Source organism: Podarcis vaucheri, assembly GCF_965113315.1.
Source record: "Podarcis vaucheri genome assembly, chromosome: 12".
In the NCBI taxonomy this organism is placed as follows: domain Eukaryota; kingdom Metazoa; phylum Chordata; class Lepidosauria; order Squamata; family Lacertidae; genus Podarcis; species Podarcis vaucheri.
Genome location: NC_138750.1, coordinates 42,001,411 through 42,014,328, shown reverse-complemented (window position 1 = coordinate 42,014,328; position 12,918 = coordinate 42,001,411). Strand labels below are relative to the sequence as shown.

Here is a 12,918-nt window from a genome sequence, read left to right as displayed (position 1 = left end):
GAAGGATCATTAAATTGTGTATGTAGGCAATTATTGTGTAGTGGTTTGGCATGCCACGGTGATAATGGAAAACTAGAATTGAATCTTGGTTTTTATCTTTCACATTCCTTTTTTTGGGGGGGGGAGGGCATGCTAAGAGCAGTAGCTATGCTCACAAAATACTTAAATTTACCCCAATATATTTAGCTGAATGTAATTAAGTTTCAAATCAGTTTTAATCTTTGATTTATGTTTATAGCAGGGACTCTCTGGATCATAGCTTTGCTTCCTTAGAGTCCAGTTCTTCTGGAAACGCTGCACTCAGCTACTGAGTTTGCTTGATTATTCAGTGTGGCTTTTCAGTTGCATGCAGCTGGGATGGGGCTAAGATGCTCAACAAGCCTTCATGGCAGCCATCTAATGTATATCAAATTATTGCACTGCTGCAGTCTTGTCTTTAAGACCAATCTTCAGGATCAAACTAGTTGCAACATGGCAAACTGAAAGGGAGGGTTGATTCAAATCAGGACAGTGGCAGGAGCAAAGGGTTAAAAAAACCCCTTCTGCATCCCCTCATCTTACCTATTAGTTTGGGTTTTTTTTTAAGTAAATCAAGCAATGCACATGATGAACGTTACATAGACTGAGGATGTACTCGCTACACTGACCGGCCAAATATGTTTTCCTTGCAGCTAGCATTCTTTTATTGAAAGTTGTCATGTAACAAAGCAACATAAATTTGGCTCTTCTGCCTTGCTTCACCAGTTCAATTTTGCCCCCACCCAGTCACTGTTCATGCACCTGGTCCAGGTGGAATGTACTCTTGGAGCGGGTTATACAGTGGTACCTCGGGTTAAGTACTTAATTCATTCCGGAGGTCCGTTCTTAACCTGAAACTGTTCTTGACCTGAAGCACCACTTTAGCTAACGGGGCCTCCTGCTGCCGCCACACCGCTGGAGCACGATTTCTGTTCTCATCCTGAAGCAAAGTTCTTAACCTGAGGTACTCTTTCTGGGTTAGCGGAAACCCGTATGGAACCCGAGCTACCACTGTATAGGCTTTGAGTGCATGATCTAGTTGCAGGGTACAGATCAGGTGTTCAGAGCCTTAGGCACACTAGGATGCAGCTTTGCAGACTCCTGTATAGAAGCTGTGGTCACTGTATGGCATTCCTCTCTCTTGTGTACATACGCAAACAGCGGGATCATTGGAGCTGGTGGGAAATGAAGCCATGTGTCTCACCGACATTTAGGTACAAATACATTAGTTCCATACCATTTTGCTTTTAAACAATGGTTAGTGAATTCTGCAAGTTTCAGACATGGTGATTACAAGAAGTTTCCTACCAGATAATATCCAAGTCCTGTCAGCCAGAGGATTCAGTATCCCCACAGAGACAAACCAATAGCCTGCTGAAAAGCCTACAAAAGGCATGGAGGAAAGTCTTCCCCACTGCTGTGACCCACCATACTGCTTCTGGATAGGAAGGTTCCATTTAGCCATCAACTGATGGATGGATTTTACCTGAGCTAGTGGCCATCCATACACTCATTCTGTCACTAAATTGTGAGTTGTGTGAAGAATTCATTTCCTTTCGTCTGTCAGTCAATCTGCTGCCAGTCAATTTCATTGGCTGGTTTCCTAGTTCTAGCACTATGTAAGAGGTAGAAAGTTCTCTTAAGCAACGTTCTGCTCAACTTCACAAAGCAAAAAATAAATCCTTAAATCTAAATTATAGCTAGGGAAACAGTCACGTTTCTCCTTTCGTGCCATGCATAAAATATACCAGACTTGAAGAATCCCACTTGTTTTCCATTGAAGCTTCCTATTTTGGCTTTCACTCAAGTAAGCCTGTTGCAGTAGAAAATAACATTTTCTGCAGAAAAGTTACCTTTTCCCACCCCCACCCAACTAGACCTTGGGATTTTCTACCCCTTGGTAACTGACCTTCTTTTATTGTTGCCTTCAAAGTTCCTTGCTCAGTTGAAACTCATGGACTACAGCTTGCTGGTTGGAATTCATGATGTTGAGAGAGCAGAACAGGAGGAGGTTGAATACGAAGAGAACGATGAAGAGGAAGGAGAAAGCGATGGGGCTCATCCTGTTGGAACGCCTCCAGATAGCCCAGGAAATACACTCAACAGCTTGCAGCCTTTAGCGCCAGGAGAATTCGATCCAACCATTGATGTTTATGGAATAAAATGCCATGAAAGTAAGTATATTTAGACACGGGGGATATTTCAATTCTTGCATCAGTCTCCGAGTCTCTAGAAGGAAAGAAAACTCCACCAAGGCCAAAAAGCATGATACCCAATTATCAATTGCTCATCTATAGTAGGATTTTAAAAACTTTTTGGAGGGGGATAAGGGATCTTCAATGCATGGCTCTGATTTTAACATGTCATTATTGTCTGTATTATTCAGTATTGTCTGAATACAGTAAAAGCAGTTCACTTATAAATGACTGCAATACTGCATTAGCCAGCTATATTGCTAAATGCTACAGAAAGATAGAGATTCTGAGCTGATGTCTTGAATAACTTATTTTTGCTTTCATTTGAAAGTCTACTGACTGCACAGACATTGGACAGTTATTTACAATGGCAAATACACCTTGCTTGACAAAAGAAACAGGTGATTGTTTTGGCATGTTCCAGAGGTTCTCTGTTTAGATTTTTACATTGTGCTGTGGGCAATATAACTACGAAAGCTGATACCGAACAACAATTAAAACATTTTAAACAAGTTGAAATCTTACTACACACTTAAAATCCCCATCAAACAACCTGCAGCACTTAACTACAAATAAAATTGCAAAGTGTGGGAGTGAGAATTCAGCCCAAAGGACTGGGTGAAAAGATGAGGTTTTAAGTGGTGGCAAAAACTCATCATGGTACTACAGATTTTTTTCTTCTGGTCTAAATAATAATAATAATTATTATTATTTATACCACGCCCTCCCCAGCCAGAGCTGGGCTCAGGGTGGCTAACACCAGTAGAATTACAGTAAAAACATAATAGGAAAAAAACCCTAATTTAAAATACAGGTTAAAATGCAATTTAAAATGCAGCCTTGTTTTAAAAGGAGCCCAAAGATCAAAAACATAAGGGGAGGGAAACATAAGGGTCAGACTGAGTCCAAACCAAAGGCCAGGCAGAATAGCTCTGTCTTGCAGGCTCTGCGGAAAGATGTCAAGTCCCACAAGGCCCTAGTCTCTTGTGACAGAGCGTTCCACCAAGTGGGGCCAGGACTGAAAAGGCCCTGGCCCTAGTTGAGACCAATCTAACCACCTTGCGACTTGGGACCTCCAAGTTTTCATTTGTGGACCTTAAGGTCCTCCGCGGGGCATACCAGGAGAGGCGGTCCCGTAGGTACGCGGGTCCTACTTGGAAGATTAAAAAATGGGCACTTTATCTCATTTTAAAAATATTATTGTAGGTCACTTTGATGACCTCAGGCTATGAAGCAGTTTATAAATGTTTTTAAAAAATCTTCAAAAGCAAATCTAAAATATTTAAGCAAAGTGTTAAGGTCCTTACAAATTCACTCAGTCATCAAAAAACTTGTAAACTTTAAGTTATGGTGTGGAAGTTTTAATTCTGCAGTCACTTTAATTGTGCTTGCTCGTAATTGCAGCAAAGCGCACCTACACTTTCCCCTCTCTCTCCACTGATAAGTGTTATCTATCTTTCTTATCCCTTAATCAATTATCAAAGAGTGAAAAGATTTCTAGGACTCACATACATCCTTTGACATATGGTTTTTAAGACACTATTAAAGGGGCAAAGGTCTACCACCAGAATAATTTCCAACTTGCTTCCGCAGAGTTGTTTAATCTCTTGGCTACAAATATGTGTATTATTTTTAGTACTGTGAATTTCTTTCACAGATGCACCCAGGAAGGAGGTATACTTTATGGCAATCATTGATATTCTTACTCATTACGATGCAAAGAAGAAAGCTGCCCATGCTGCAAAAACCGTCAAACACGGCGTAAGTTTCATTGATGTATATATTCCAACTTAGTCAGTTATGTTCACGTAAGGGCTAGGCAATACAGTGGTACCTCGCAAGACGAACGCCTCGCAAGACGGAAAACCCGCTAGACGAAAGGGTTTTCCGTTTTGGAGGCGCTTCGCAAAACGAATTTCCCTATGGGCTTGCTTCGCAAGACGAAAGCCCATAGGGAAATCTCCGGGGACCTCTTTTAAATGCTAGCGGTGGGGAGCAAAGCCTTTCCCCCCCCCTCCGGCCTTCAGAAGAGGTCCAGGAAGGCTGGCGGGGGCCGAAAGGCTTTGCTCCCCAGCGCCAGCATTTTAAAAGCAGTCCGGGATAGCAGGGAAGCGCTTCCCGCTATCCCGGACGGCTTTTGAAGGCAGGAGAGATCCGTGAAGCCTGGGCGCGCTGATGTCAGCGCGCGCAGGCTTCGGCATGCCGGCAACCCTCCGCCAGCAGCGGCAGCGCTGCCGCTGCTGGCGGAGAGGTCCGCGAAGCCTGGGCGCGCTGATGTTAGCGCGCGCAGGCTTCGGCATGCCGGCAATTCTCCGACAGCAGCGGCATCGCTGCCGCTGCTTGCGGAGAGGTCCGCGAAGCCTTGGCCGGACAGCTTTTGAAGGCAGGCGGGGGGGAGCAAAGACTTTCGCCCCCGCCAGCCTTCAGAAGAGGTCCAGGACCTCTTCTGAAGGCTGGCGGGGGGCAAAAGTCTTTGTCCCCCCTGCCTGCCTTCCCAGGGGCTTTTAAATCGCCCCGGACAGCGGAGAAGTCCTCCGCTGTCCCGGGGCGATTTTAAAATGCCGCCCGCCAGCATTTTAAGATCGCCCCGGACAGCGGATAAGTCCTCCGCTGTCCCGGGGTTTTTTAAAATGCTGGGGGTGGGAAGAAAAGCCCTTGTCCCCCCCCCCCAGCCTTCAGAAGAGGTCGGGGGACAGACTGTCCCCGGACCTGGTCTGAAGTCGGTTTCCCTAGGAACGCATTAATTGATTTTCAATGCATTCCTATGGGAAACCGTGCATTGCAAGACGAAAAACTCGCAAGAAGAAAAAACTTGCGGAATGAATTAATTTCGTCTTGCGAGGCACCACTGTACCTGGTTTTCAACTTCGCAATATATCACCAGCTAAACACCGCAATATACTAAGATATCACAATGTCTGAAATAAGGATGGAGCTATGCAGAGGCTGGCTTCACGTTTTCCCCACATTGTGATTTTTGCATAGCGTGCTCTCTCTCTCTCACACACACATCATGATTTGTGATATATTGCCAGGTCAAAAATTATAACACCAATATCATGATATGGACTTCAAAACCAGTTTTGGATCATATACCAAGATAGCGCTCAGCCCTAGCTCAACATTAGAGATCACCAGCGTTTTCAGACAAGTGGCTGCATTTCGAATTTTGAGATCGTGCTGGAGGAGCCAGTCACACCTGCGGCATTTCTCAAATGATACGAAATTAGAGATACAACCGCCTGCTACCATCACCGCCCCTCAACAGCCTTATGCTTACCATGGGAAGTCAGTCATGACTTGCTGGTACTGATTGGGGAGATCACACAATATTGAGTTCACACAAACATAAACTGCTGCTCAGGGGCGCCACTTTGAAGAAAATATTGGGGGGGGGACACAGACAAGGATGGTGATGCGGAAGGGAGGGCAGAAAAGAAACCTGAAAGTAAAAGGTGAAACTCTGGACCAAGATAACTATGAATCAAGCTGGAAAGAGTCAGAGAGGTAGGAGGAGCTTGGATGACTGGGTAGCACACCTTCAGGAGTCATCACTTGCAAGGCACTGGCACTCCCCCAGCGTGCTTTGTTTTAGGGCAATGTCTGGATTTTTACTTTTGCTGTCCTCCTCCTAAATACCGTGGTTACCATAGTGTGTGTTTTGTGACATGGACATCATGAACTCATCTCCTGCCACAACAAGCCAATTGTTCTCTTAAACTACGTCTTGCTTTTTCAGGCTGGTGCAGAGATTTCAACAGTGAATCCCGAACAGTATTCAAAGCGGTTCTTGGACTTTATTGCCAACATCTTGACGTAACCTAATGTTCCATTGGACAGATTACAAGGTCTGGGAACAGCAGCAATGGCTACAAGTGTGTAAGGGATAAAAAGCTTCTTTTAAAAGGAACTCTCAAAGTGCTATCTTGCAGAAGGCAGCCCCCTTGTTTACATCTGCTGGCCAAGATGACTGACTGGGGTGAAATACTCGCTTTAACAGCTGCCTGATTTATGCCCAGCATAGTTCTAGCTATTTCTGATGCGTGTGTGTGTGCGTGTGAGTGTGTGTGTGTGCAGAAACAAATATAAATTAACTAATAATAACTAAAATAGATCAGCTTATTACTCGGTGTGCATTGCAACAACACTCCGTGAATACTAGCTGAGCTGGGATGAATGGTTAGAGGTGGGTGGGGAGGAAGGCATTATATGCATGTTAAGTTCTACAATATTGGTGTCGAAACTAAACTGTGGATCAGTTTACGTTTTGAGCTGAGAGGTGCAAGACAGTATTTGGTGGCGATGATGACTATGACCTTACTGCAAATGTTACACTTAACTACCCTGCATGTTGGCACTCTTTGAAAATAGAAACATCATAAGCTCCTTATGCCGGAAGCTTTCCTGTTGGCACCTTTTTCATTTAATTAAATTGGCCCATTGCAACAGGAAATAAGTCTTCCAGCAATTCAGAGGTCTGGCTCTTGTTTTACCAAAATCTAATGTCATAATCATGCTGTGTGTTCTTTGCCAAGGGTAGACATATTTTGAGGGAGGTGGAGCAGGAACATTAAGACTGTTTAATTGTCATGTTAGATGAAGATTTTACACTGTATGTTTATCGTATAGGAGCTGAGTGTACTACAAAGGAAATCAATGATGCTTTTTTGGAAGAAATTAATCATTTTGGGCAATAATAGCATTTTCCACCACATGAACAAAGGAATAGGAAAGTCTGTTCACCTGTAACTGATCAAAACCGAGACATTTAAATGCTTACATTGTGCTGTTTTTAATATTTTATTAAAATATTCTTTTTTTAAGCCCTAAATTTTACTGTTTACATTAATAGGAAAACAGGGATGCTTTGAGTATGTCACAGTATGTGAATCTGAAGTTTACATGTAAAGTTATTTTGCAGTACAGATGAAGTAATTTCTTGAAGTATAATATGCAGTAATGTACCCAAGTGGATATTCAGTTCACCTCCATGATAGAAAATATTTTTGCAGTCCATGGTGACAGGTTGTTTTGAGGTTATTTTATATGGCATTTTTATTACCTAATTAGCTCTGTTGCTCCAAATGATGCTGTGTTAACTAATTTGCCTAAAATTATGTTGACGCCTATAACCTGTTTTGAAAAACCTCAGATCACTGGGGGGGGGGGAGGTTCCAAACTTTGAGGACGACAGAATTAGATATGCTTAAAACTACTATTCTCTACTTAATACACTGTGCTAAATTGTGCCTTTAAAAAAATTATATGTTGAAACAGACATTCATGGGCAACTCAAAAAATAAACCACTCTCTCTCTCTCCCACTCTGCAACGTAAAGCTTGTTCCACAAATTCCAGGTTGCCTTTTCCACTTACCTAATGCCAGTTCTGTTAAGCTTGCAGCTGAGCATAAATATGTATAGTTGGCTTCAGAGAACTCTGATAAAACATAAGCGGATTTAGCTCCCATGCAGCCAAAGGCAATATATCCTATTACACTGCACAATATTTTAACAGGGCTGTGATCATAGAATTAGAAGGGACTGCAAGTCCAACCCCCTGAAATGCAGGAATCTTTTGCCCAACATAGGGTTCGACCCCCAAACCCTGAGATTAAGAGTCTCATTGCTCTACCAACTGAGCTGTGTTACCTTTTTAAAAAACATATCTAATTCGGTTTTATTTTCCCACCAAAGATAATGAATCTTAAAGAGTGATGGGATTCTCAGTTATTAAAAGCAATCACCTTCCCCCTTGCTTTTAACCCACAACATTCTTGGACGCTTTAAAAGGCCCTGTTTCTATGTGAAAACAGATGGATGTTGAGATTTACACTGACCTTTTAAGACCCTCCATCCACAATAAGTTAACCCAAATTGCTGATCCTTTTTGGCAGCTTGCAACTCTCCTTTTGTGGGGGCAGGGGAGGTCCATAGCTAAGTGTTGGAACACCCACTCTGCCCACAAAAGGTCCTCAGTCCAATCCCTGCCATCTCTGGGACAGATGTCTAAAACCCTGGAGAGCGTCTGCCAGTCAGTGTAGACAGTACTGAGCTAAATGGACCAGTGGCCTGGCTCAAAATGAGGCAGCTTCCTGTGTTGCATCTCATTAGTGCTGTTGTCTCCTTTCCCTCCTCCTGTTTGGACATACTTCCTAGCCAAGCTATTAGTGACTGCGAGGCAAAAGACACAGCCCCACATGTGTTTCTCACCACCTGAGTTCTCCTTCCCCTTTGATATATTTATAATAATGACCAACTTGTTACTATAGTGGGGTAGGAGAGCTGAAAATAATGCCCATAAGCCTCCTAGAGCAAAATATATACATCAGGAGGTGTAGTTTGACCATAGCAGCTAGAGGAATGTGAAAATTTGTGTCCTGGGCTTTTTAGCCTTGTCTACCCCATGTACTATCCGATACCAAAGGGGCACATTGGTTGCCAGATGTGACCTGCGTTGGCATTATTTTCAGCTCTCCTGCCCCACGACTGTGTTGCTCAATGTACCCCCTTTTAAAGAGGTACCCCCTCTTTAAAAGTCAGCTGTTGCAAATCTGGATGGCAAATTTCTTTAGTAGTTTGTCCAACATCTTGGAATAGCTGTAGCTTCTGTCTTACTGAGGCGCATGATACTCATAACTGCATTCTCTCCAGTTTGGGATAGATTACAAAAACACTTTTCAGGTTGACGCAAGGAATGGTTGTCAAGTCGTTGACAAGGGGTAGGTCATGCACTTTCCACACACGTCCTACTGCCCTTGAGAGACATTACTTTGAACAAATACTTTTTGGGGTTCCATTTTCTCTTTTGTGATGTAATAGTCTCTGAAATTCCCAGTCATTGCAAACGTACCCCCCTAATGGATGGCGCACCATTGTAAGTTTATAGAGCTCCACCTAGCTGAAAAGTCTAGGGAAAATGCTTCACCAAATAAATGGCCAGCTCTTTTCTCACCTGAATCTCTATTGGTACGATTGGATGTATTATATATACTGTATACTTGGGTGGACTGTCACAACAAATGCTACCACCAGTGACTTTTCAGGATTATAAATAAACTTAACTAATTTCTACTGTGCCGCTAGATGTGTCTCTTCACTTGTTGTGCTATATTATACACAATTCTCGTCACCCCAACCCTGTACTAGCAGGTTTCCCAGCAGATCTTCCCTAATGACCTGCATTGTAATTTGCTGTCTTGTATCCTGTGCCTGAGTGTGCAATAGAGGTACCCCAATAGAGGTACCCCAATAGTCCTAACAGCATGTTGCTTTTCTCGCTTTTCTCTCGGGTGCCACAAGCAACACAAGTGTTACTTGGTTGCTTCCAAACGTGATAAACATTGTGTAGCATCCTTGTTTGCACGCCACACTAAACCAAACTATTATTTGCCAGGCCTGTGCAAATATGGTGGCTTCCGGAGGGGACCTTGCACCCCTTTTGCTGGTTCCCATTTCCGTTTTGCTTGGGGTAACAACTAAACTAAGATTTGGCTGAGGCCCCATCCTCACCATGCATTTAAATTCTGAGTTTCCTGGGAAGGGGGGATTGATTGTTAAATGACTGAGAATTGCAGCTTGATGAGCGGACCAAGGGGTCTCCTAACAACTCTCTGCACCCACAACAAACTACACTTCCTAGGATTCTTTGGGGGGAGCCACAGTTGTTTAAAGTGGTATCATACTGTCTTAAGGATACAGTAGAGATGGGATCTTAGTTTGTTGTTTGAACCTAGAATCATTGTCAAGATAAACTCTTCCTTAACCATGGCCTATAGTCACAGGTTGTCTATGGTTAGAGATCATCCAATGTGGTCTGGAGTCTCTGAACGCCACACTAAGCCAAAAGTATCTGTTTGCTTCTGTGCCACACTGTGCTGAAAGGACAGAGAAAGGAGCAAAGTGGGTGTGAGCTCCTCTCTGAGGCCCAGGTACTTTGTGTGCTCCCAGTTAGTCATAAGTTTGGTTTACCATCATGTGTGAACCAGGCCAATGTATTTCCTTTTTTAAAAAAAAAAACTGATTCATATTCACAAAGCTTCGTATCTTTTTGTTTCTTTTTCCCCTGCTGGCTTGGCCCAAACATGAGCATATTGGTCTCATCTCTTGCCACTTCCTTGCTTTGCTTTTCTGTCATTTTCTACAACTTACCCACTTCTCCCTCTTGCTTAATTTTCTCCAATTTTAAATACAGATCAAGTCTGGAGCCGTTCCTCTGGAGCCATTCATTTGCCAACTATTCTGTAAATGAATATTTTGTACATTCCATCTAACAGAAAAATCATTTCTAGGTCAGTGTCTGTTTATGGGTATAGGTTGTATCTTGGACTGACTCCACCATTTCTATATCTATACACTGGTTTCTTTAGACATTGTTACACTGACACTCTCAAAACATGTTCTTGATCTACCAAGTGCCTCTTTCTATAATAATTGTTCCTAGTCTCACTGATAGGTTGCACCAGTATTTCTTGCTAAACCTCATCTGTGGCACAGCTGGATTCTCCATAGACGAGCCTTCTCCATCCAGGTGTTTGAGTTATAACCAGTGCTTTTTCTGGGTACACAGTACAGTCTTCCCTTGGTTTTCGAACAGAACGTGTTCTGGAAGTCAAAACATTCAAAAACCAAGGCACGGCTTCTGATTGCGCAGGCACTCCGGAAACAAGAGCGGAAGCCGCATCGGACGTTTGACTTCCAAAAAAAGTTCGAAAACTGGAACACTTACTTCCAGGTTTTGATCGTTCGGGAGCCAAAACGTACATACAAGTACCAAGGCATTCGACAACCAAGGTACGACTATCAGCACCTTTCCCCCCCAAATATTAAAAGTGTGGCACTTACTTTAACAACTTCATGGTGAGTATCGGCATCTTTTTTCTACAAAAAAAAAAGCGCTGGTTATAATTCCCATTATCCCTGACCATTGGACCTACTTGAGTGGGTTTGATGGCAGTTACAGCCCAAAATGCACTCCTTTATTTCCAACCCAAGTTCCTCTTCTCCTTCTTCAGTCTCTACTTGGGCAAGATGTTATCTGCTCCCATGCTCAAAGATAAATATTTTGCCCTTATGGCATCTGGGCATAGGATGGAGGAAAATGCTAAGAGTGAAAGTTGAATACAAAACCTCTCTTCCACCACCACACCCCAAGCTCTCTCTGCATACTTCTTTGTGCAAACACAGCACATAAATTGACTTTGGTCTCTACAGCTTCAGCTCGTCTGTTTTTTGCCTTATGGGGCCTATAGTTGGGAGTCCTGCATTTACACTGGTTCCCATGTTTCTGTCTCTGCTCACACAGTATTTTTGCAAATACTGTACTTTGCTATTCTATCTCTTGGTAGTCTTAAGGATGCAGACTAGTATTTGCTGCAGTAGCACACTCTATCCTCCAGACCTATCTTAACACACCGTTATAGACAGACATAAAAAGCTTATTGCAAGACTTACCAATCCTAGAGTTCTTCCTGCGGCAAAGGCGTTCAGGATCACCTGAGAAGATACACAGGGCTGCATGCAACTCCTAAGGATGGCCCAGTCCTTTTTATGCCTGTATTAGAAAGAAATCCAAATGCAAGGGTTATACTCCGTATGTGATTCATCCATACGGTAGAATGCCATGTTATCAAATATGTTGACCTGTCTGCAAGTTTTATTCAAAATGCTGGTAAGGGACTGAGGAGCCTAAATAAAGCTTAGGGTTGATCTACCCTGGCACTTGAGGTCTTCATGGGCAATGGGAGCTTAACCCCCTTCCTAAGGGAATGCGGTGGTCCACAATTCTGCCACCTTAGTTATCTGACAAGGTAACAGGCTTATTAGAAGTCAGAGCAGACTTAAGTCTCACTCCTAGCAGGCAGAAGCATGTCTATGACAAGTATAGGTCAGGTTTTTCTCATACCCACCCCACCATGACAGCCCAGTTCCTGTAGCCCATCTCCAGGATACAAGGCTATCCTGAATGCTTTTGCCTTGCCCCTTCTAGTGATGCTAAAAGTCTTGTGCTAGTATGCATACAAGCCTGCATTTTATGTATTTAAATTGATAACTGTGGCTTGGCTTGATTTATTTCTTCATACATCCACACTTTCTCTGGCACAACATGAATGTTTTATTTCATACGATAAACAGTGGTTTCTAAGGTACGGTGAGAATGTAAAGGAACTAATAGGAGGGCACTAATAGGAGGTACATGTTACAATAAAAGAGTATATATTCCATTGTGGCCAATTAACATATGCTCTTTTTTTTAGAGTTAATTACATCTCTCCCCCCCCCCCCGGTAACAGTCTTTGTCACTCATTACTGTTCAACTGCTCAGAGAGGGTGAGGACAACTCATTTTGTACCTCCTAGTTCTAAAAGCACATTCCAGACATGAGTAAGGCTTTATAAAATAAAACACTTTGATTTGCTAGGAAAACCCCTTGTCCTCTTTTCTTTCGTCTCTACCATGTGTTCAGTCATTTCTGCCATTTTATTTTGGGTGGTTTTAATTGGCAAACATGTTAATCTCAAAACCAGAAGGCTGCTTTTTATTAAATTTGATCTTGACATCTAGATTTGTTTCGTAACACTTCTGTGGAATGACATAAGGCGGGAGACAAACTTGATCCCCACTGCAAGTGCCTAAAGAGAAGCTTAAGAGAAGACCTTCAACTGTAATATGGAGTCCTCCACCCATTAGGCCAGCTAAAGAAGAGCT

At 42.9% G+C, this 12,918-nt stretch overlaps 1 protein-coding gene and 1 long non-coding RNA gene across 8 annotated transcripts in view; one reads left to right on the top strand and one right to left on the bottom strand.

Annotated features, from left to right (window-relative positions):
- Positions 1-9,296, top strand: part of PIP4K2A (phosphatidylinositol-5-phosphate 4-kinase type 2 alpha) — a 204,459-nt gene extending 195,163 nt beyond the window's left edge. For all 6 annotated transcript variants that reach the window (XM_082193662.1, XM_082193663.1, XM_082193664.1 and 3 more), the window contains 3 exons: positions 1,952-2,192; positions 3,871-3,974; positions 5,953-9,296. In XM_082193662.1, coding sequence (XP_082049788.1) covers positions 1,952-2,192; positions 3,871-3,974; positions 5,953-6,033 — 426 coding nt within the window. In that variant the 3' untranslated portion in view covers positions 6,034-9,296. The remainder of the gene's footprint in view (positions 1-1,951; positions 2,193-3,870; positions 3,975-5,952) is intronic.
- A 1,760-nt stretch (positions 9,297-11,056) lies between these two features.
- Positions 11,057-12,918, bottom strand: part of LOC309515660 — a 31,084-nt gene continuing 29,222 nt past the window's right edge. For both annotated transcript variants that reach the window (XR_014212604.1, XR_014212605.1), the window contains exon 3: positions 11,057-11,764. This is a non-coding gene — a long non-coding RNA (uncharacterized lncRNA). The remainder of the gene's footprint in view (positions 11,765-12,918) is intronic.